Source organism: Candoia aspera, chromosome 2, assembly GCF_035149785.1.
Source record: "Candoia aspera isolate rCanAsp1 chromosome 2, rCanAsp1.hap2, whole genome shotgun sequence".
NCBI lineage: Eukaryota > Metazoa > Chordata > Lepidosauria > Squamata > Boidae > Candoia > Candoia aspera.
This window is the reverse complement of record NC_086154.1, coordinates 143999654-144020844: the sequence shown is the minus strand read 5'-3', so window position 1 is coordinate 144020844 and position 21191 is coordinate 143999654. Positions and strand designations below refer to the sequence as shown.

At 43.3% G+C, this 21191-nt stretch overlaps 1 protein-coding gene across 2 annotated transcripts in view; it reads left to right on the top strand.

Annotated features, from left to right (window-relative positions):
* Positions 1-494: 494 nt before the first annotated feature.
* Positions 495-21191, top strand: part of HDAC7 (histone deacetylase 7) — a 220248-nt gene continuing 199551 nt past the window's right edge. Inside the window, exon 1 of one of the 2 annotated variants that reach the window (XM_063293973.1) lies at positions 495-602. In XM_063293973.1, the coding sequence (XP_063150043.1) occupies positions 584-602 (19 nt within the window). In that variant the 5' untranslated portion in view covers positions 495-583. The remainder of the gene's footprint in view (positions 603-21191) is intronic. The other variant, XM_063293974.1, reaches the window with a different exon arrangement.

Genomic DNA, 21191 nt, shown 5'->3' with positions numbered 1-21191 from the left:
CTGATGCTCTCCCACTGTTCATCGCCCTAGTTTTCAAAGAAACGATTCCAAAGGCTTGCTTTTTTATTTTTTTATTGTTATTATTAAGCGGGGAGGGAGGTTGCGGGGAGATTTCTCAACACAAAAGTTGGCTGCCTGGTGGGTGACACGGGCTCTGCGCGGGAGGGAGGGAGAGACGATCATCCGCTGCCAAGGGAGGGAACCCCAGCACCTTGGCTCCCTCTTCTCCCTCCTGCGGGACGTCTCCCTCCCTCCTCTCGCTGGCTCTTAAACGGCAGCCCTCCGCCCCCTTGTTCCCAGGGTAGGCTCGGCTAGCTGGCAGGCTGTTCTTTCGAAGTTTGATAAAGCATTTCCTTCTATTGTCATTCTATACGGCCTCGGGGCCTTTCTTTCCCGCGGCCCCTCCCCTCCTGCCTCCCCCCCCCCTCACATTTTCAGTCAGGCTTGCGGCTTAAGAAAGCAACTGCCTCTTTCTTAAAACGAAAAAAACACACACAACAAAGACGAGGAGGAAAGAGAGAGACAACAGAGTAGCAGCGAACGATGAAACGTGGTGCTCGAGGATTCGACTGAAGGGCCCTGAATGAATGGACGCGACCGCGGTGAGTTAGGATCTCGCGCAGGTTACGCGTTGGGGCTGAACTGAAATGGGAAACGCAAAGCGGTTGCTCCTCTGTGTGTGTGTGTCTGTCTGTCGCTGGGGATGTTTGCTTTTGTGTTTCTTTGCGGCTTCCTCGTTTTCTCACCGGCCGCAGACAGACGCACGCTAAGGGCTGGCGGTGGAAGCCGCTCGCTTAGCGTGGCCTGCCGCTAGGCGCTCTCCCGAAGCTGGCGAGAGAAAGTAGCGTGGCCTGGGGGTTCCCTCCTGCCGAGCTCATCGCTGCTCCTAGATCAGGGCCAATTATCCCGGAGGGTTTCTGGGCTTAATCCCGCCCTCTGGGATTGCTCAAACCGGCCGTGCCCGTACGTTGCTTGGACCAAGGTCCCTGCTGTATTCGTACCTTTCTCTTCTCCTCCTTCAGGATTGGGGAAATACACCCGAGGGCTACCATAGGAAAGAAGGGACCGCTTAGCTCAAGGTTCCGCTTCCGCTTCACAAACGCTCCTTGAAGTGGCCGCTGCTTTTACCTGAGATGTAAAAGTGCGTGGCCAGAGAGTCCGTCCCTTTTAGCGGGCCGGCTTCGCTTTCGTGCCTCAGTGGAGCAATCTGCTAAATTAGGTGTTGTACCCCGTCCCGCTCCTTTTCCGTACTTGCCCAATCACAAGAGGGGCTGGAGAGCCGGATGGATGCCCTGTGCGAGAGAAGACGCAATCAGAGGTGGGATTCTCAAACAGGGTAACAAAAAGAAACAGCATCTCGGGCTGAAGGCAGGAAGTTCCTAGCTTCTGAGGGTGGCCAGTAAGTGTCTTGGTCTGATGTATGCTTACTCAGAAGTAAACCCACTGCACTCAGTAGGGGCTTCTCCAGGGTTAGCCCGTCTAAGATTGCAACCACGGGCTGCAGTTTTATAGCATGTATTTAGGGTCGCTCAGCGCTGTATCTGTGTTGGGAGGACTAAGACTGTGCTTTGTTTCTGCAGCAAAATTGGCTCTATTTTGGCATTGCTTCTCCCGCCTCCGTGTGTGCATTTATGAGCTCTTTTTCTCAAGAGGTTTAAAGAGTTATTGATAGCAGTTGGTAAGCTAATCTACATCCGCTGCCTCCAGACCAAGGATAACTTGTGTTCTTTTGATTGTGTTGCTGAAGAAAAGCTTTGGACTGTGAGGTTTAAAAAAACCAGTTGGCAAAAGAGGTTCTAAATTAGATTGAGAGGGTCAGATGTTTGGTTCTTTGGTTACTAAAAAGCACTGCTTTATATTAAAGTGAAAAAGGAAGGCATCCTTTGTTTACATTTCTGTGAACATAATGGGGGGGGGGGGCTGATGAAAACAATCAAGTTTCCTCTGGGTTGGCTGCTGAGCCTAATCTATTTCTGTGTAGTGGAGCTGTAAGAATCCTGGCAGAACTGAAATAAAGGTTAGTTGTGCAAATTCGAACCTTGGGAGGAGGGTGAATTCTATGAATTCTAGTTCTGAAACTTCACACGTTTCACATTTGGAAATTAATTTTGAGAAGTTTTTCAATCCAATATTGGTTAGTGAGTTCATTGTTGGTTATTTGATATGGGACATACATGTTTGTATCTGTTATGAATCTAAACATTCTAAACGACTATTTGAAAATATTGGAAGGAGAGATCTGAATTCGATGAATGCAGATTTCTTCCTTTTTTTTGAAAACAACATTTACTGAGATTTTTTTTTCCAAATATATTTTTGCTTGTACTACATAGGGTGAATACAAATGACCACTTTCCAAACTACTACAGCATGCACTCACAGCTACTTAATAAATATATCTTTGGTCTCTTCCTATATCAATCTTTCCTAGCAAAGCGCCTTCCGTGGGGGGTGGAACTACAATCCCCAGCATTCCCAGCCAACATACTTTATGATGATGGATAGTTTGGCAAAATCACCTGGAAGAAATGAGTGACGCATTCACTCCTTAACAGCAGTTAGTCCTAACACATGCATTCACATGCCCATGTGCAGGTCATCCTAGAGAACAGATGCCCACTGTGTTCTCTGAACTGTCTGTTTCCCCGGCTGCTCTCTTCTAAATCACATTGGTTGAATGAATACCAAGGGAGTTTGAAAGGCAGATCAGTTTTCAGAAGAGGACAGTTAAAAAAACGGAGTCTTGCCTGTGGAAGATAATTAGACCTTCTAGCACATACGGAAGGCAAGCCTATAAATACTTTGCCCCCCAAAGGGTAGTACCCATGTGCATGCAGCCTCTGTCATCCACACCATGGCAGTCGGCCAATTCCACTTTACCTGAACCTGTCTTCCTGCACATGGATGCCATCTAGCCCTAGTTATTGAACTGCACCAGGTATGGATAAATTTGCAGCTATTCGCTTTTTATGAAAGCCTTTTAAAATCTTTTTAAAAGATATACGTACTCAGAAGTATTGCTCAGTCCAATACCGGGCAAACAGATGCATACCTGATCAGCAGTAAGTCTCAGTAGGACATACTCCTAGGTGCTAGACTGCAGCCTGCTCCTGTATGCTGGGAGGAAGGAATTTCCCCTGAACTGAGTTGTATCCCTGAATACGTCTATGTATATTTATTTATGTATATGTAAATGTGAATATACACATACATAAAACTCTGCATAGGGTTGCAGCTAAACCATGGGAGCCACTTTGCACATTTTTCATTTTAAGAATGGTATATGCCACCCTTCGAATGAAAAGTTTTTATGGGGCGGTGTGCACAGGGCCACAACTAGGTGGGGGGGCAACCGGCGCATGTGCCCCAGGTTCTGCGCTGGGGGGGGCACCAAAGTGAGCACTGGGGGGGGTGTGCCAAAATAGGCATGGAATCCATGTTTGTTTCCCAGTATGACACACAGCCTAGTTGCGGCCCTGGGTGTGCAGTCAATATCAAAAATCTATTTTAAGTCTAGGGTCTGAAAAGTCTACACTAAAAACAGAATAAGCTGAAGATTAATAAAAACTATAGGCACATAGTAAAACAATTAATTTGTTAAGATTAACCAGAAGACCCCCTTGCCATAAAAATCAAGAAGGAAAGGTGTTGTGTTGGTTTGCTTTCAGGCTAAGGGAAACGTAAGATCCCCAACAAACTTTATATAACTTGATGGAGAAAGTCAGCTGTGGTTGCCCCCTTCCAGACAGCTTGCCTTCCTCCGGGCATCAGATGAATGAGAATTAAGATGGGGTTAAATATGGATGAGCTGCAAGCAACAAATAAGTTTGCTTTGAGATTCCAGCAAGTTAGCAAATTCGGGGCAAGGGTGGGGGAGATCAGCTTCATGGAAAGGAAACAGGACGAAAAGAGAATGGTGTTTACTTCTCTCTTTGCTGGGTATTTCCTGGTGGGCTCCAGAAAGACTTGATCTTGTTTTGTTCCTGAAGTTGCGGAGATGGCGGTGGGTGGGGTGGGGTGTCAGAGCTGCTTAAACAGTAAGCAAGGCAGTTCCTACAGGGGAAGGAGGCTACAAAGAAAGCTATATTCAGAGAAAAAGAACTTTCGTTATGGTCTCAATCTTCCCTTTCCTCTATCGTATAAATAGAATGTATGGCTAGCTGAGAACAAACAAAACAAATGCTGCTTAAGTACAATGCACTTTCTGACTGCTGTTTGGTAGTCGATGCTCATCAGTAAAAGAGTTCTTAGCATGGGGAGGAAAGTGGGGGGAGGGCATTCTTCCAGATGTACTATAATCTTCTTTTCAGGTGGGAAATCCCCACTTTAGTGCTGAATAATTTTAGATAAAGCTGGGAAGGAGCCTTCCCTGAAACCCTGGTGAGCTGCTTAATGTTGATAAAAAGGAGTTAGATGGACTGGAGGGTGCAGGGGTGGGCTGCCATGGTGTAAGTCCATTTCTTATGCTTCTGCGGAGTGGTTGGTAAAATCTGAAACTAGTTAAGTAAGGAAGTTAGTGAACTTTAAAAGACACTGCTGATAGCATTCCAAATTCTGTTCAGATAGACCTCCTTCTCCTCCAAATATGTACAGAACATCTATGGGGCTGGGGCAGAATCCAGAAGCAGCTTTCTCTGTGTATAGCTTTTGTTTGTATGGAGTCTGACTAGGTGTACAACAACATCCAGATTACCTGATCGTGTCCAAACATGAAGAGATCTTCCTCATCAGTGTCTTTCCTCACCGCTTGTTGTGTGCAGCCCAAGAGGCATTCCTGCTTCCCCATCCTATACAAGCCAGCGGCTGGTTTTAGAGGATGTCCATGAAGGATCTTTCCATTAATCCATCTGAGTCCCGTGAAGGCTGTTGTAGTTTTAGCTGGAAAAAGCAGAGGTGCCCCAGGCTGAGCTGGTCGTGTGCAGCATTAACAGAACTTCATACTCCGAAGCATCTTTGGCCTTCCAACCTGAAGGGCTGCTCAGGCTTATCTTTAGCTTGTGCAGAGCTGAGCTTCAGATAGTTTAGCCCATGTCGACCATGGCTTTTGTGTCGACATTTACAATTTGAACGGGAGGGACCTTGAAAGGTGTCACCTAACTGGCTAGGCCATGGAGGCACACCTTTGGTCAGCCTAAGGGCCACATGGGCTTTTCTGTGGCAGGTGGAGGGCTGCTTCTTTAATTCTGGAGGATGGATCCCAAACCTCATGGAAGCAGTCACTGTCAGCCAAACTAGCATTGTTAGGGGTCTCTCCTTTCCAACTCTTTTCCTGGGTTCTAAGCAGGCCACATCAAAGCTAATAGGGTGCACAGCTGGTGGAAAGAGGGCTCCCTTTTACCAAGAGTCAAAGGCATACAGTAGCCTTTGCAGATTATCTTAGGCAGCTAGACGTTCCTAAGAACAGAAAAATCTTTACTTTGGCACATTGTAATGTTCTTTCTTCTGCCATCTCTGGTGGAAGGTTTTAGAGGATTCCTTCCCTAGCATGCCGGTGTCTCCCATGAGTCTAGGCACACGGAGACTTATATGTGCCTTTATTGCTCATTTCATAGAGACATTCAGGGATCTCTCATCTCCCCAGTATTTACAAGGCTGACTGGCTTTCCTGATCAATTTTATGTCTTTCTAGTTGTAATCACCCCTAACAAAGAATATTGCTAGGTTTTGTGCAACGGTTTGCCAACTTTGCCAGGAATTGATCACTAAAGAGAGCCAAGAAAATACATTTCCCCTATTTTGTTTAGTTTTTTAGCCACTTTGTTTAAGAGTTTTATTGTCATAGTCTATTAGCACAGAATATTTCACTGTTTTCATTTTCATTCCTTTTATAGATAGCATAGTCTAATGTTTATAATATTGTATTACCTTTTGGATAGCATATAGTTATCCTTATAAATAAATGTTGATACTTTACCATGTAAAATTAATCACAATTGAATTAGTCCCATAAGGATTTTAAAGTTCTGTGCTATAACTTGAATGTTCAATTTATCTTGCTGAAAGTTTATATACATCAATTGTTGTATTTGGAAGGATTCATTACTCACAGTTTTAAACGTTACCTTATGCTGGTCTTGGCCTGAAATAAAATATATTTGAATACTGGCAAATCCAGAACCTACAGTTGTGGGGGGGTGTCACTTTTTAATTATTTTACCAATTTGAAATGTTATTTTATTTTATTGCTACATTTTTTAAAAAAGAAAGGAAAGATAGAACTATTTTCTCTAACAGTAGAGGGCACAATGTTACTAAGGCACTTTTCTCAGTTTTATGCCCTCTATGGATGAAAACAGTTCGTTTAGAGTGAGGCTTTTGGGGGGAATGGACAGAAAACATGGTGGACCTTTTGATGTATGGATGAGCTGATTGTGTGGCTCTAGATTATCTAAAAGTGGAGGATTGGTGCAGATGGGCTGGAAGCATTGGGTGAGTTAATGGACTAGTTAGTATGAGTTTGTTTTCTGGTCAGTTTTATTGGTCAGTTTTCTGGTCGACTGGCAATCCAAACTGAAAAACAGGAAAGGTTAAATAAGTAGAAAGGATCATTAAACAGAATTGTTTGCTGATCATACCCTAAACCAACTTTTCCCAACTGAGTGCTTTCTAGGTATACTAACTCCCATAAATCTCAAACCATAAACTTTCATTCATGCTGGGTGGTGCTTATGGGAACTGATGTCCAAACAGTTATGGAGGATAGCAGGTTTGTGAAAACTGATCCAAATTCTGTGAAGAAACACCTTCAGTGGTATTGCTCTAATTTCTTTGGAATGGGATGTTATCTCACAGACCTCCTCCCATCCAAGACTTTAAGCAATGCTTTGAAATTGTGGTAGGGGGGTGCTAGGGGCTATGCTCCAAAAATATCAGTGGAACAAAGAAATGGCTGGGGGCAGGTCAAAACATAAAATTAATTTAATTTCAGTTACATTTCATTTATATTTATTTAGGACAGTTAGTATGATTACTCTCCCTAATATTCCCTTTCTTTTACATTTGGCTAGATTCTGGAGGAAACACCAGAGAATTCAGGAGGCATAGGCAGCCTTGACTTCAAGTAGTGCCCCCCTGGTTTTAAGACAAACTTCTTTGTTAGCAAAGCACTTCAGAGCCACCCTGTCAACTCAAAATAAGGCAAAGTTTTGTGGCATGTTAAAGACATATGGAATGGTGGTAGCAGAAGTTTTTGTGAACTTCATTCACATGAAGAAGTGAAATTGAGGCCATGAAAGATCAAGTCTTGGCATGCTAGTTGGTCTTTAAAATGACACATTTTTATTGTCTTTTATGGCAGCAGGGTAACATGGCCATCCCTCTGGAAACTGTTCCCCCTTAAGTATCCAGCTCTTTAATCTACACTCCTATCTCAGCCTTTCCAGCTGTTTGATTGCTTCTCCTGCTCCTCTCTGAACTTCCGTCAATTTATATGCCTCTTGATAAGATGGTGCCCAGAGCCAAATATTTATTCCAGCCATGCTCTGTGTTAGGATGGAAACCCAAACTACAGGAAATGCTGACATTCAGAAACCCTGTTATTGAGAAATGAATGGAGACATCTGAGAATCTCATAAGTGAAGCATCAAAATGCCTTTGATGGGGGTTGGCCATAATGGAAGGGCACTTCTTATTCTTAAAACAGAAGAGCAGGCAAACATACTGGAATCACCCAGTGCCATTGAACTCAGGAGGATCTAGTGAGTCTTTGTTGAGTGTATATTAGTAATAAATTTTTTAAAAATGTCTTCAGATCACCAACAGCTTCCCAAAGTCACAGTGATTTCATCCGTGGTGAAAGATACAGCTCTCTGAAGGTAACCAGCTGACAGTCTCTGGGCCAAACCCAACTTCCATGGAAAACCATTCAGTCATCTAACTGTGACCCCAGACACAAAAAGTGAATTGTAACATCTGGGTTCTGGCCCAGTAGGAAAAATATTCCTCACAGCTTAGGTTCTGTAGTTTTGGCAATTCAATTTATAGACATTATTTGATAATTTTTTTAAAGATCACTGTTATTTTTTAAGGACTAAAATGTGGACAGTGTGCTTGGTAGATTGCAACTAACCACATGTTTGCTCAGTTCTGAGCCCTCTCGTGGCTTATTGATTCTAGGTGTTCAACTGGATCCAGGAGCTTATAAATTCCTCCTTGTAAAAGGATCAGTTCCAACTTTGCTGAAGGATGTGGTAATGAGACCACTACTGAAAAATAATAATTGGATCCACTTGATCTGAAATGCTATTCCTGAAATTTTGTTGCTGGGCAATGGGTTTAAGTAGGTGATAGCAGATCAGGGATTGGAGTCATTCATGCTTGGGTGAAATGGATTTCTCAAATCCATTTTAAGGTCTGGTTTTGGTATTGAAATGATCATGGTCACCCTGTAGGATAATCTCAGATGGGAAAAAAATTGGGGGTTAGACCCAGCTAATTATTCTGGACTTTTCAGCAGCTTTCAGTGCCATTACTGTAATTGTGGCATCCTTCTGAAATGTGTGACGGAGCTAAGTGTGGGTGGAACAGCACTGTAGTCTGTTCCATTCATACCTGCATGGTTGTCTCCGAAAGGTGGCACTGGATGATTTCTACCCAACCCTGGTGTTTACACTGTGGGGATCTTCAGTGTTCTCTCATATTTCCCCATACTTTTCTACATTTACATGAAGCTGCTGACGGAGATTAATTCAGAGATTTAGAGTAAAGTGCTATCAATATGCTGATGACACAGAACTCTTATCTCTCTTTTTCATCAAATCTAGGTGAGGCAGTGGAAGTACTGCTTAATCAGTGCCTGGGTGTGGTACTGGACTGGATAAGGGCCAGTAACCTGAAGCTCAGTCCTGACAAAACAGAGGTAATGGTTAGTTTGTGCAGGTAAGCACCTGGCTGAGCTTACCTGTGCAGGTAAGCTATATAGAGTTGGACCACCTGATAATTTGGCTGGAAGATAATGAAATCCCAGGATTGTGCATTAGACTGGAAAATGGAAAAGGAAATATCAAACTGCTTCCGCATCATTGCCAAAAAATATATGGATGTGTCCGTGTAATCACCAGGAGTTGATCTAGACTGAAAGGGGGCTGTTCCTTTAACTCAATTGCAAGTCCATTTGTTCTGGAACTCTTGCTAAAAAAAAAAAATCAAGTTCATAGATTGGGAATACTTTTAGATCCATATCTCTTGTTAGAATACAAATGTCTTCCATGATAGGAAGTGCCTTTTGCCAGTTTAGGCTGGTGCACCAGTTGAATCCCTAGTTGGATAGAAATAACCTGCTTCAGTAGTCTGTGACCTAACGTCCTCTTGCTTGGTTTATTCCACTGAAGTATTTGGTGAGCTGACCTTGAAGACAGCCCAGAAACTTCACTATTGATTGGAACCAGTGTTACAATCTTCATTGGCTTCCCAGTTCATGGTCGGTTCTTCTGTAAATTTATTTCCTAAATCCTAAGATCATTATCAGAGGCTAACCCCATCTGCCCTCCTGGGCTGAAGTGTGGCAGTGGGCTGTCTTTAAACTGCCTTTTCTGTGGTAGCTCCTCAGATTTGGAATACCCTACTCTGTGAGGCATACCTGGAATCTACAGGATCATTGTTCCAGTGATCCTTTTTCCAGGCAAAACCTTAAAAAACCCAATAATTTAATATATTATTAGGCTGCAATGGATCTGTTCAAAGTAAAATTTTTGTAGTCTTTGCTTTTTAATTATTTGGGCACTGTATGTTTTTAACCACTGATACAAAGAAGCTATCCCCAAAGTTTGGGGGACTTTGTGTAATTCAAGTACTGATAGTAAAGCCTGTTTATTTTACATTAAAATCAACAAACTGTTTCAAATGAACTTATATGCTAAGTGGACACAATGGATGGTCCAGCCCCAAATCAGGTAAGTCCCAGAGAGGTGCCTCTAGCTGTAGAGGAAAACATGAGCTGTGATGGCGAGTCATCTTGGGAGCTCATTCACCTCTCCTCCATCCAAGTGGGGAGTTTTGCTATATGGCTGCCCATATTGTAATAAGAACCCTGAGCAATGTACCAAACAAAAAAACCCAAATGAAAAATAAATTCAATAAAAAACTCTAAAACTGTCTAAAAACTCATGGCACCCCAGGGAAACACTCTCCCATAGATCGGTATGCCATTGTGCTGGGCTCCAGCCTCATCCTTCCCCAAGGTTTATGGGAAGAGTCAGCCCTCCAAGGCCTTCCAGAAGGCAAGGAAGGTGGGGGCCTGCCAGATCTCTGGGGAAGGGTGTCCCACAGGGCAGGGGCAGCTATAGAAAAGTTGCTGACCACGGTGCTGTGTCTTTTGTCCTTTGTCTTGCAGCTCCCCATCCCATGAGCTATGGCATTGTTTGCTGCGTGACACATGTTTGCCAACCACCCAAAAAAGGAAAAGGTTCAGAATTGTTATTTTAATACTTTCAAGTTCCCTATCAGCTAGACAAGATGCCTCTGTAACTCCAATAGTTACCTTTATTTTGCGGCTGACTGTCTAGACTGCTGCTCCAGCCGCCAAGCAGGTCAACATTTTTTGTTTTCTTTTACATGGGCAAAACCAGAAGTTTGCTTGACCTGTGATCATTCTGAGTGAGTTCAGGCTGATAACAGTCAGAGGTGGCTTCATAAATGACAGTTTGCCCTAGGATGTGAATTGTTAATTGCAAAATCCTCTTGCATCAGGCATATTACATCCTATAAAGGGGAGATACTCATGCATGTAAATCTCTTCTTGCCATGATTAAAGTAAGTGTGACCACTCAGTGGGGAAAGGCATAAGAACTTCTATTATTACTGTTTTTAGGATGGTGGTTTAATGGAAAAGGTGAGCATTTTTTCCTTTCTTACGTGGGCTTTTCATAGCTGATGGAATGCATGCATTTTGTATTTGGATATCAGTACCCAGACATTTGGGTTAGAAGCAGATATGCAGATACAGAAGGAAAAAGTGTGTGGGAAGAGAGCAGCTATATGAGAAATACGCTTTGCAGAATGTTGCGGAAAGACTACTGTAGAGCCATCGATGACTTTTCACATGTTTTCGAAAAACAAACGTGAAGGTGATAATAAAGATAACACTACATTGCCCAATAACCTGAACTGTTGCAAGGCACAATTCTTCTCCGTCTTCCAATTAATCTATGTCTTTAAAGTCTAACTTAATACAGTAAGACGGTGTTTCTCAACCCTGGCAAATTTAAGACGTATGGACTTCAACTCCCAGAATTCCCCAGCCAAAACTACTGAGCTGGACCATCAAACAGAATTGTCCTTCAGTGATCTAGTCCATGTTTTCATGTGCAGAAAGTTTCTGGTTCAGTCCTTGTCATCATCACCTAGAACACTGTTTCTCAACCTTAGCAACTTTAAGAAGTGTGGACTTCAACTCCCAGAATTCCCCAGCCAGCCAAGTCCACACATCTTAAAGTTGGTAAGGTTGAGAAACACTGCAGTTAAGAAATTTGATGTGTAAAAGGTGGATGTGAACTCCCTTTTCAAATTTTGTATTGGGTGGGAAACTACTGGCTCAACTGAATCAGCCAGCCTGGCCAGTACAGTAGCAGCTCTGGGAGTTAAGATTTTTCAGGGCAGAAATGCCCAAAACGACAATAATGAATTGCCAGATTACACTAGGTAAGAAATGTAAAACAGGGTGTCTGTTTACCTGTCATGTTCACCGTTCCAAAGTTCCTGTGGAACATTGTTCACCGTTCCATGTTCCAATGTTTACCTGTCATGTTCACCGTTCCAATTACCTGTGGAAAAGGTGGGGGAAAGAAGCAACAGATTTAAATGGCAGAAGGCCTAAGATTGGGCTGCATCCTCAGTTTGGCAGATGGCAATCAGCTGATTTAAGTGGCTGCAGTCTGGTATGCAGTAAAGATTGTTAACATGCTGAGTAACTTCTGCCAGGTTTAAGGCAGCAAAAAGAGCCTGACAGCCAGTGGCGAGGAATGCTGGGAGTTGTAGTTCATCAGTAACTGGAAGGTCATTCCTAGTCCATCATATTCCAGTGCCAGAATTGTTGTGCATTGTCCCCTCATGGATAAATTAGCTCTAGATCCCTGCCCCTTGAATCAGAAAAGAAGACAAACAGCCCTAATCTAGATCTCCATTTAGGAACGTGAAAGAGCACTGTCTATAAATCTTACTCATGGTTCTGTGAGTAAATCACAAGGGGTGGGATTTACCCAATACATTCGGCAGTAAACCTCCTAAATCCTCCTGGATTTAGCTAAGTGTCCAAATTTGGATTTTTCAGGAGGAAGGCATGTGTTTCAACAATTTTTTTTCTTTTTGTTTTTCAAAAATGTAAAGTTAATTGCTCAACTTGGGTGTTGCACAAAATAGCAACTTTAGTGTTGCTATTTATACATTTTACTAGTGGGCTTCTGATCTCCTTATTCTGTTTCACTTATATTCTATATTACCTGAGGGCGGAAATTCTCTCATTATTTATCTCTTTCAAAGAAGGGCAGCAATCTCTTTTTATGCTATCAAGTATTAGCATGGAAACAGCTAATCTGGAAGCCTGTTGCCCACATTATGGAGAAAATGGCAAGCCATTCTTTATATTATTTATTTATTTATTAAATTTATATCACCGCCCATCTCCCCCAATGGGGGACTCTGGGCGGTTTACAATAAATAGCATTAAAACATAGCCAGATAAAAATTACATTAAAATATACATAAAAGCAAACATGAAATCCAAGTGGAGATGGATCACTAAGGGGTACTATGGCGCCAGCCATCCCCAGGTGGAGCTATCTCTCTCCCCCTCCCAAGCAAGGTGGCAGAACCAGGTCTTAAGTTTCTTCCGGAAGTCCGAGAGTGAGGAAATCTGTCTCAACTCCAGGGGCAAGATATTCCAAAGAGCGGGCGCCACTGGAGAGAAGGCTCGCCTCCTGGACCCCACTAGATGAAGTTCCTTTGCTGATGGGGTCTGTAGCATGCCCTCCCTGCCTGACTGGGTGGGACAGGTCGATGTTAAGGGGACGAGACGGTCCCTCAGGTACCCTGGTCCCATGCCATGTAGGGCTTTAAAGGTGATAACCAACACCTTGAATTGGACCCGGAAGCAAACTGGTAACTAATGCAGCTTGTGTAACAGTGGTGTCACATGGGCTGATTTTACAGCCCCAATAACTATCCACGCAGCTGCATTCTGGACCAGCTGAAGCTTCCGAATACTTTTCAAGGGTAGCCCCATGTAGAGCGCATTGCAGTAGTCTATATGGGAGATGACAAGGGCATGAGTGACTGTTTGGAGGGCATCTTGGTCCAGGAATGGGCGTAGCTGGCGCACCACCCGAAGATGTGCAAAGGCCCTCCTGGCCGCGACTGCCACCTGGTCTTCGAGCAGGAGTCGCGAGTCCAGGAGGACCCCCAGGTTCTGCACTGGTTCCAAATGGGGCAGTGCCACCCCATCCAGAACCAAAGATGACAACTTCCTGGAACCCGAGGAGCCATCAATCCACAGCCACTCTGTCTTACCAGGGTTCAGTTGAAGCCTGTTGTTCCCCATCCAGGCCCCCACAGCCCCCAGGCACCTGGAAAGGGTGGAGACCGCATCACTTACTTCACCCAGGATGGAGATATATAACTGGGTATCATCAGCATATTGATGATACCTCATCCCATGGTGATGGATGATCTCACCCAGCGGTTTCATGTAGAATGTTAAATAGGACAGCAGAGAATACCAAACCCTGTGGCACCCCACAAAGGAGGGGTCGAGGGCCGGATCTCTCCTCTCCTATCACCACTGATTGGGAATGGCCCTGGAGGAAGGAGGTGAACCAGCGCAAAATTACCCTGCCCAGCCCCAACTCCCTGAGCCGCCCCAGAAGGATACCATGGTCGACGTATCGAAAGCCGCTGAGAGGTCCAAGAGAGCCAGGATGGATGCACTCTCTCCATCCCACTCCCGCCAGAGATCATCCATAAGTGCGACCAATGCAGTCTCCGTCCCATATCCTGGCCTGAAACCTGACTGAAAGGGGTCCAGATAATCCGTTTCCTCCAAAATTCTCTGGAGCTGCAGCGCAACCACTTTCTCAACCACCTTTCCCAAAAAGGGAAGGTGGGAGACAGGGCGAAAATTGCCCAGTAGAGTAGGGTCCAAGGATGGCTTCTTGAGGAGGGGGTATACCAGCGCCTTCTTAAAGGCAGCCGGAAACACCCCCTCCCTCAAGGATGCATTAACCATCGCCTGGACCCAACCACAAGTCACTTCCCGGGCTGATTTTATCAGCCAGGAAGGGCATGGATCAAACTGACATGTGGTTGCATTCACAGTCCGGAGAATCCTGTCCACTTCCTCAGGCCCAACAGGATCAAACCTTCCCAGATAACAGGGTAAGTACATTCCCCTGGCATCTCCCCAGACTCCGCTTCACACTTAGAGTCCAACTTAGAATGAATCTGAGTGATTTTATCCTGCAGATGCTGTGAAAACTCTTCCGAACGGCCTTGTAGGTGGGTCCCTGGATCTACCTGACCCAGAAGAGATCGAGCGATCTTAAACAAGGCCATCGGAAGGCATTCTGCAGATGCAATAAGAGCGGAGAAATATTCACGTTTCATCACTCTTACCGCCACAAGGTAGGCCTTAATAGCGGCTCTAGCTTGTGTTCGGTCAGATTCAGTCTTCGTCTTCCCCCAGCGACGCTCCAGATGTCTCTTAACCCTCTTCAAAACCCTCAACTCTTCCATAAACCACGGGGAGTGATGGGTCGAGCTAAGCAAGAGAGGACGCACAGGCACGATCCTGTCCAAGGCCCCGGCCACGGCCCTATTCCAGGCCGTGGCCAGGACCTCCGCTGGACCGTGCAGCAGGCCCTCGGGAATAACCGCCAGCTCCCTCTGAAACCCTACCGGGTCCATCAGTCGCTGGGGGTGGACCAATCGAATGGGTCCAGCAGGGAGGCACAATAAAATCTCAGGGTCACCAGGGTGTGGTCTGACTATGACAATGGGGACAGATCTAACTCTCCCCTCAGATCACGTTGCCACTGCTCCGACAAGAAAACTAAGTCTGGGGTGTGACCACTGTCTCGAGTCGGGTCCCGGATAATCTGGGACAGGCCCATGGCTGCCATGGTAGCCATGAACTCCCGGGCCATCTCGGAGGCACGTCCCAGGGATGGCAGATTGAAGTCCCCCAGAACCATAAGCCTGGGGAACTCCACTGCCAACCCTGAGATGGCCTCCAGCAGCTCGGATAGGGAGGTTGCTACGCAGCAGGGAGGCTGGTACAGCAGCAACACCCCCAACTGTTCTCGGGATCCCAGCTTGAAAAACAGGGTCTCACAACCGGCCACTTGCGGGGCAGGGCCCCTGAAGGCCACTAGAGATTCTCTGATGACAATGAAATAGGAACTGACAATCTGTAGAGGAGATTAGTCAGAGAGTAATTACTGTACCATTGATAGCTATACTGAAGAGGCTAGCCTGAAACTGACTAGTATGTTGACTGTCCAATGTTGGAGAAAAAGAAGGAGAGGCTGCTGTTAATATAAGTGGCAGCTATGCTGAAGAGGATAGCCTCAAGCAGACTAGCATGATTCTAGCAGCTGTGGGTGTTGAATAAGCTTGGAAGCCAGGACATTTGGGTGAAGCATGGTTGTGCTGCATTTTCCCTGTGGATTTGTAAATGTATCACCAGAAAGGGACTGGATTAGAACAGCAAGGAAGTAGCAGAGAGAAAGAGAGAGAAAGAAAGAGAAAGAAAGAAAGATGACTGCAATCCACTTGAATCCACAAAGAACTTTTAAAAGTGTATACCTAAAATGATTTGAAAACTGGATGCATGGCTGAGAAGAGGTTGGAAATGCACCATTCATATACTTACCTTGATAAGAGTATTATGAGTACACTTAGCCATACACCTTAGTTTGCTGTCCCTCATTGCATGAAATGGTCACTTTTGTTCTCTAATTGACATGGCCAAGTTTTGATTCATCATGGTCATCATGTGGTGTGTGAATGAGTTATGAGGATTTCATTGACATTCAGCACAAGACTCTACTTCAGATTCTTTTACCCTTGTTTCCCAACAATTAGGCATCCAAGCAACCAAATTACTGTTTTTTTTCCTTCAGCATTGTTAATTTCAGTTTCCCAGCAACATTCCTTAATAAGTGATAGCAAAGATTATTTGGCATGGTCATTTCAGTTCTCTCTCCTTCATCTCTGCACATGTCTTGATATTTAAACTTGCCTTGCAAAGAGCATTTTTGTTTCTGTACTCAAGACAAAGCATCTGAAGCCTCACTAAGCATATGGTTGCAGATTATGACATGAGCTTAACATGTGTGCATATTCTATTTCTAACTGCCGGTTTCCCAATTTAGAGTTAGGAAGGGGCTTACAGAGAATGGTGGCAGTTTCCTTGTTATCTCAGTCAAAACAGCAGCTGGCTTTTCTCGGGTTGGTGAAATGTTTGATCTTCTCTTTCATCGTCTGCTGGCACCCACCACGCCCTCTGCATTGGTTAGTGATTGTCCCTTGGTGCTGTTCATCCTCTTCTGGTCTTCATCATGGTTCTTTGGCTTGCATCCAGCAACTCTCTCGAGCAGTACAAACACTGCCTAGAGCAACTTGGTTCACCAACTCAGATAGTTCTTTCTTAAAAACAGCAACCCATCTCCAACAGCCATTTGAAGCCTACATCATTTTAGTTGCCAGTCTGGGTATGTGTCAAGCCATCAGGAAAACATGGCTGAATGTAGGCTTGTCCCAATGACTTTAAATCAGAATTCTGTCTAGTGCTCATTCTGCAAGGCATGGCAAACCTAAATATGTTCCTATGTTACGTGTATATCAGACCTTAGATCCAGTTTACATGTTGAGAAATATCACCCAGTGCAATGCTCCAAGAACACAAGAGCATCAGAGTGTGTGAATGCTTCTTATAAACTTCCTAGGCACTTAGAAATCTAGCACATCAAGAAGAAATCCAGTCCTCTAATAGATCCTTATATCCATGGTTTTGATATGGGGGAGCATTCATTAGCCAACTGCCTATACCAGACTAGAAATCCAAGTTTGTCTAGTATAATGTGAGCATGCTTGGGGAAGAACTGAACTTTGGTTGTGCTTGTGACATTCTGGCCAAAATGTTCCAAAACTGAACAGTACTGTCCTTACCATTAACTGGGAATGATGCATGTGGTATAGGTACAGTACATACCACATTACAAGGCTGGTAACCTAGCCAATTCCTTCTCTACTTTACCAAGAAGATTTGATTGACCAAAATTATGATGGGCAGCAGAAATCTGTAACTGTGGGTCCATCTGGTGATTCCCATTGCATATAGAAGATTGTGGTTTGGAATGTGAGAAGTAAATGATAAAGAGCATGAATTAACAAATGAAAGAAAAATAAATATGGTGATGGTCTGTGAAACTAAGAGAAAAGGAGAGAATATAATAGATCGGAATAAAAATGGACTGATTTGTGGAGTGGAGTGGAGTTGATGAATACATGTAGGGTAATAATAGTTTGGTCTAGTGATTAAGGTGCTGGGCTAGAATCCAGGAGTCTGTGACTAGTCCCACTTTAGGCATGAAAGCCAGCTGGGTGACCTTGGGCCAGACACTCACTCTCAGCCCAACTCACCTCACAGGGTTGTTGTTGTGGGGGAAAGAGGAGGAGGAAGGAGTATCAGGTATGTTTGCTGCCTTGAGTTATTTATAAAAATAATAAAGGCGTAATAAAAAATAAATAAATTAAATAAAATTTATATGCTGCCCAACTCCCAGCAACTCTGAATGAAGGTATAAGCTTTATTATGAATGAAAGGGCTAAATTATATCAAAGTAAGAAGTGGTGTCAATTAAGCTATTGTGACTGTGGATGAAAGTAAGAATTCATTCATTGGTGATAGTTGCATCTAATGCTCCAGTGAATGGGGATAGTGTAATAGAAGAACCAGGGAAGTCTTTGGGGATAAATTGTACAACATTCTAAATTATTGCAGTTGAAGTGAAGACAATTACTGTATTAGATGAAATGACTAGCTGAGAGGGTACAGAAAAAAATGGTACGGCTGCCTTAAAGATCCTAGAATGAATGAGAATGGTGACTGTTGAGTAAGCATCTGCACAGAATAAGGTCTGTGTGAACATGTGGTTAAAGCATAGGTCTCTTCATTTATACACATAGAGAAAGAATGAATGAAAACATGATGGAGTTCATTGATTAGTATGGGAAAGTAAGAGAATTAATGCAGAATACAGAATGAGAACTTTGGAATGTAGAAGAGACCATTATTTAGTTGAGTCAGGAATGAATCTTGGGGAAAATGGACATGGAAAGATAGGAAAGTAGTGAAAAAGACTAGAATGAATGTAGGAGAAATATAAGAAAAGTTTGACTCTTTTATGAAAAAGTATTAGATGATAGATTACTCTCCCAATATAACACATAGAAGACGGACATAAAGAAAGATGGACATAAGGAAAGAGACTATTTATCCTTTGTTCTGTTTGGAACAAAGGATAAATAGTCACAGAAGTGGCTGAAGTTAAGTTAATGGGAGGTATGAAAAAGGCATGAAACAAAAGTTGGAAAAAGCATGGAGAATGATGAAATGAAAAGGTCTGGCAGTGAGAGAAAAACGTTTGTAAGAGAATGATTGCTACAAAAAGTGAAGATGAGAGAATGATATTGTATAATGAGTATATAGAGAAAAACACAGCTTTGAAAAATGTCCTTAGAGACAGCAAGGGATGGTTATGATGAAGAGGCAGCAAAATGCAGAGTGATGTAGTTGGAAATAAAAAAAAATTATTTGGGAAGTGGGTGAAAAAAGTTTGAACAAGTCGCTCCCTGCATCATGAATGGAATTAAAAGGAGAAGTGATAAAATGTTTTGGGATGAAGTGAGAGAATGCTGGAAGGAATATTTAATAGATGTATATATAGGAATGATAACGATGCGTTGAACAGGAGAACTGAAACACATCCTGTAAATATCAGAGACAAAGAAAACATTAATGAAAAGTCATAAATGCTGCATGAATGTTAAAAAATATAAAGCTGAAGGAGTAGTTGGTGTAACTGGAGAAGTGCTAAAATACAGATGTGGTTTACTTACGGAATGATTGCGGAAAAGTAGCAAGGGAGAGGACGGAAGGGTGAAAGCAAAATCTACAGGGGGTTGGTTTGTTAAATGAGCCTGTAAAAGTGTTTGGTACAGTTCTTATTGAAAGGGTATGAAAGATGACAATGAACAAATTTGGAAAGTGCGGGGTGCTTTTATGAGGGAAGCAAAGTATGGAATGCTTAGTGTATAGTTCAACATTGATTCAGGATGTGTGATGTCCTCTTGGTTGTTTAATGTATTTTATAACTCTGAATGATTTGCAGCAATAGGGAATCTAATCTGAAAATTAATTTGTCAAAGGCAAATAAATAAAGCAAGCAGATGAATGTGTGTACCTTGGTAGAATGTTTACTAAAGATGGATGGAGAAATGTTAAGACATAATCAATGCTAAAGGTGGTAGTAGTAGTATATGCCTTTTGCAAGGAATGAATGTTTGTCAGAATAAGCACAAATGGCTTTGTATAAGAGCATTCTTTTTCCCACTGTGTTATATGGGAGTAAAAGTTGGATATGTTTAGAGGAAATGGAGAATAGTATAAATGGACCCATAAGTTTGTGTGGTAAAGCAAGAAGAGAGGGGGTCACGAATGAATGTAGGATGAATGAATGTGGATTGAATACAAATACAAGTGACCAGTATGACACCGGTAGATTGAGGTGGTCATATAGTGAGACCGAACAAATTTCAAAAGAAATCAATGTTAGAAGAGTGAATGGGTCGTGAGGAAGGGGAAGACTGAGTAAGTTGTGATTGGGTATTGCTGACACAAACCTGAAAAAGTAAGAGGTGAGAACAAAGTACAAAACTGAGAACAAATGAAGCAGTGTGAGGGTGTGGTTGAAACAAGGATGGTTTACAAAGACAGAAGGGTATGGAGAGGTGTAGTGGATGATGTTGGTGGGAACTAGAAGTAGCTATATTTCCTTTTCTTCTTCTTATCTCCTCCCTGACTTTCTCTGGCTTCCTACTTTTAATCCCTCTCTCCACGCTGCATAATTTTATTAACTCCAGAAAGGAAGAGTCTGATGGGAATGTATACAGCATCTCAGGACCAGCTGAAGGAATGTATCCTGTGGTGGTTATCACTTTTGTTAAAAGTAAGGCTATTCACTCAGAACAGCATCAGAAACTATATCAGACCAAGCTGTTCTTCTGCCCAGCCTGGTAGGGAAGGGGTTTGGGCAATCACTTTTTGCCTGTTTATCTAGCTAGAAATCACATGGGTGGAACCTCAGGTCTTCTACATAAAAAAACATGGCTCCTTCTGCTAAGCCACCTTCTCCACTCTTTTAGAGCTTCTTCTGCTTAATCCTGCACAGCCCTATAAGTCTTCATCCCCAGCTCTCTCTCCTCCTGGCCATCTGCCATTCCTGTGTACTCCGCCCAATTATACTTGTTTTACCTATAAACCTACAGAAAGCAGCCTTCTCAGCCAAGCCTAAACTTCATGGGTGCTGCTTTCTACTACAGCTAGCACCAGTGTTAAAAATAAGTTCAAGCTAAGAATAGTTGGAGCAAATTATGCAAATTATCATATGAAAATGAAGGGATGGCTGGGGTGGCTGCTGCTGTTGCCGTATTCTGGCAGATGCACCTACAGTCTTAAAATACATGCAGTCAAAATGGTTCCAGCCTCTGCCACTTCCCTCAAGAAGAGAGAAGAAGAAACACATTTGAGGCCATCGGTAATTCTCCTGAACAGAGGAGACAGGATTTCGTATCCTGCAGTCAAAGAAAAGCAAAGAAAAAAAGTACAGTCAGGCAAACAAAACTGCAGCTGTATATGCACTTAGATAGGAATATGTGAAGCCATTGAACCCAGTTGGGCTTATGGTTGAGTCAGCATGTTTAGAATTGTGTGGCCATAGCTTAAAATATCCCAGTGTAATGTCCATGAAGAGCCATTGCTCAGTAGTAGACACATGAGACACATAAATCATCCCATGCTGGATCTGTAGAATCTCTAGGTTGAACTTCACCTGGAAACCCTGGAGTCAAACCCTGTGGGGCTGGGAAACTCAGGAAGCAAGAACTACTTGGATTTTGAGGAGGATCTTTATTGTTAGCAG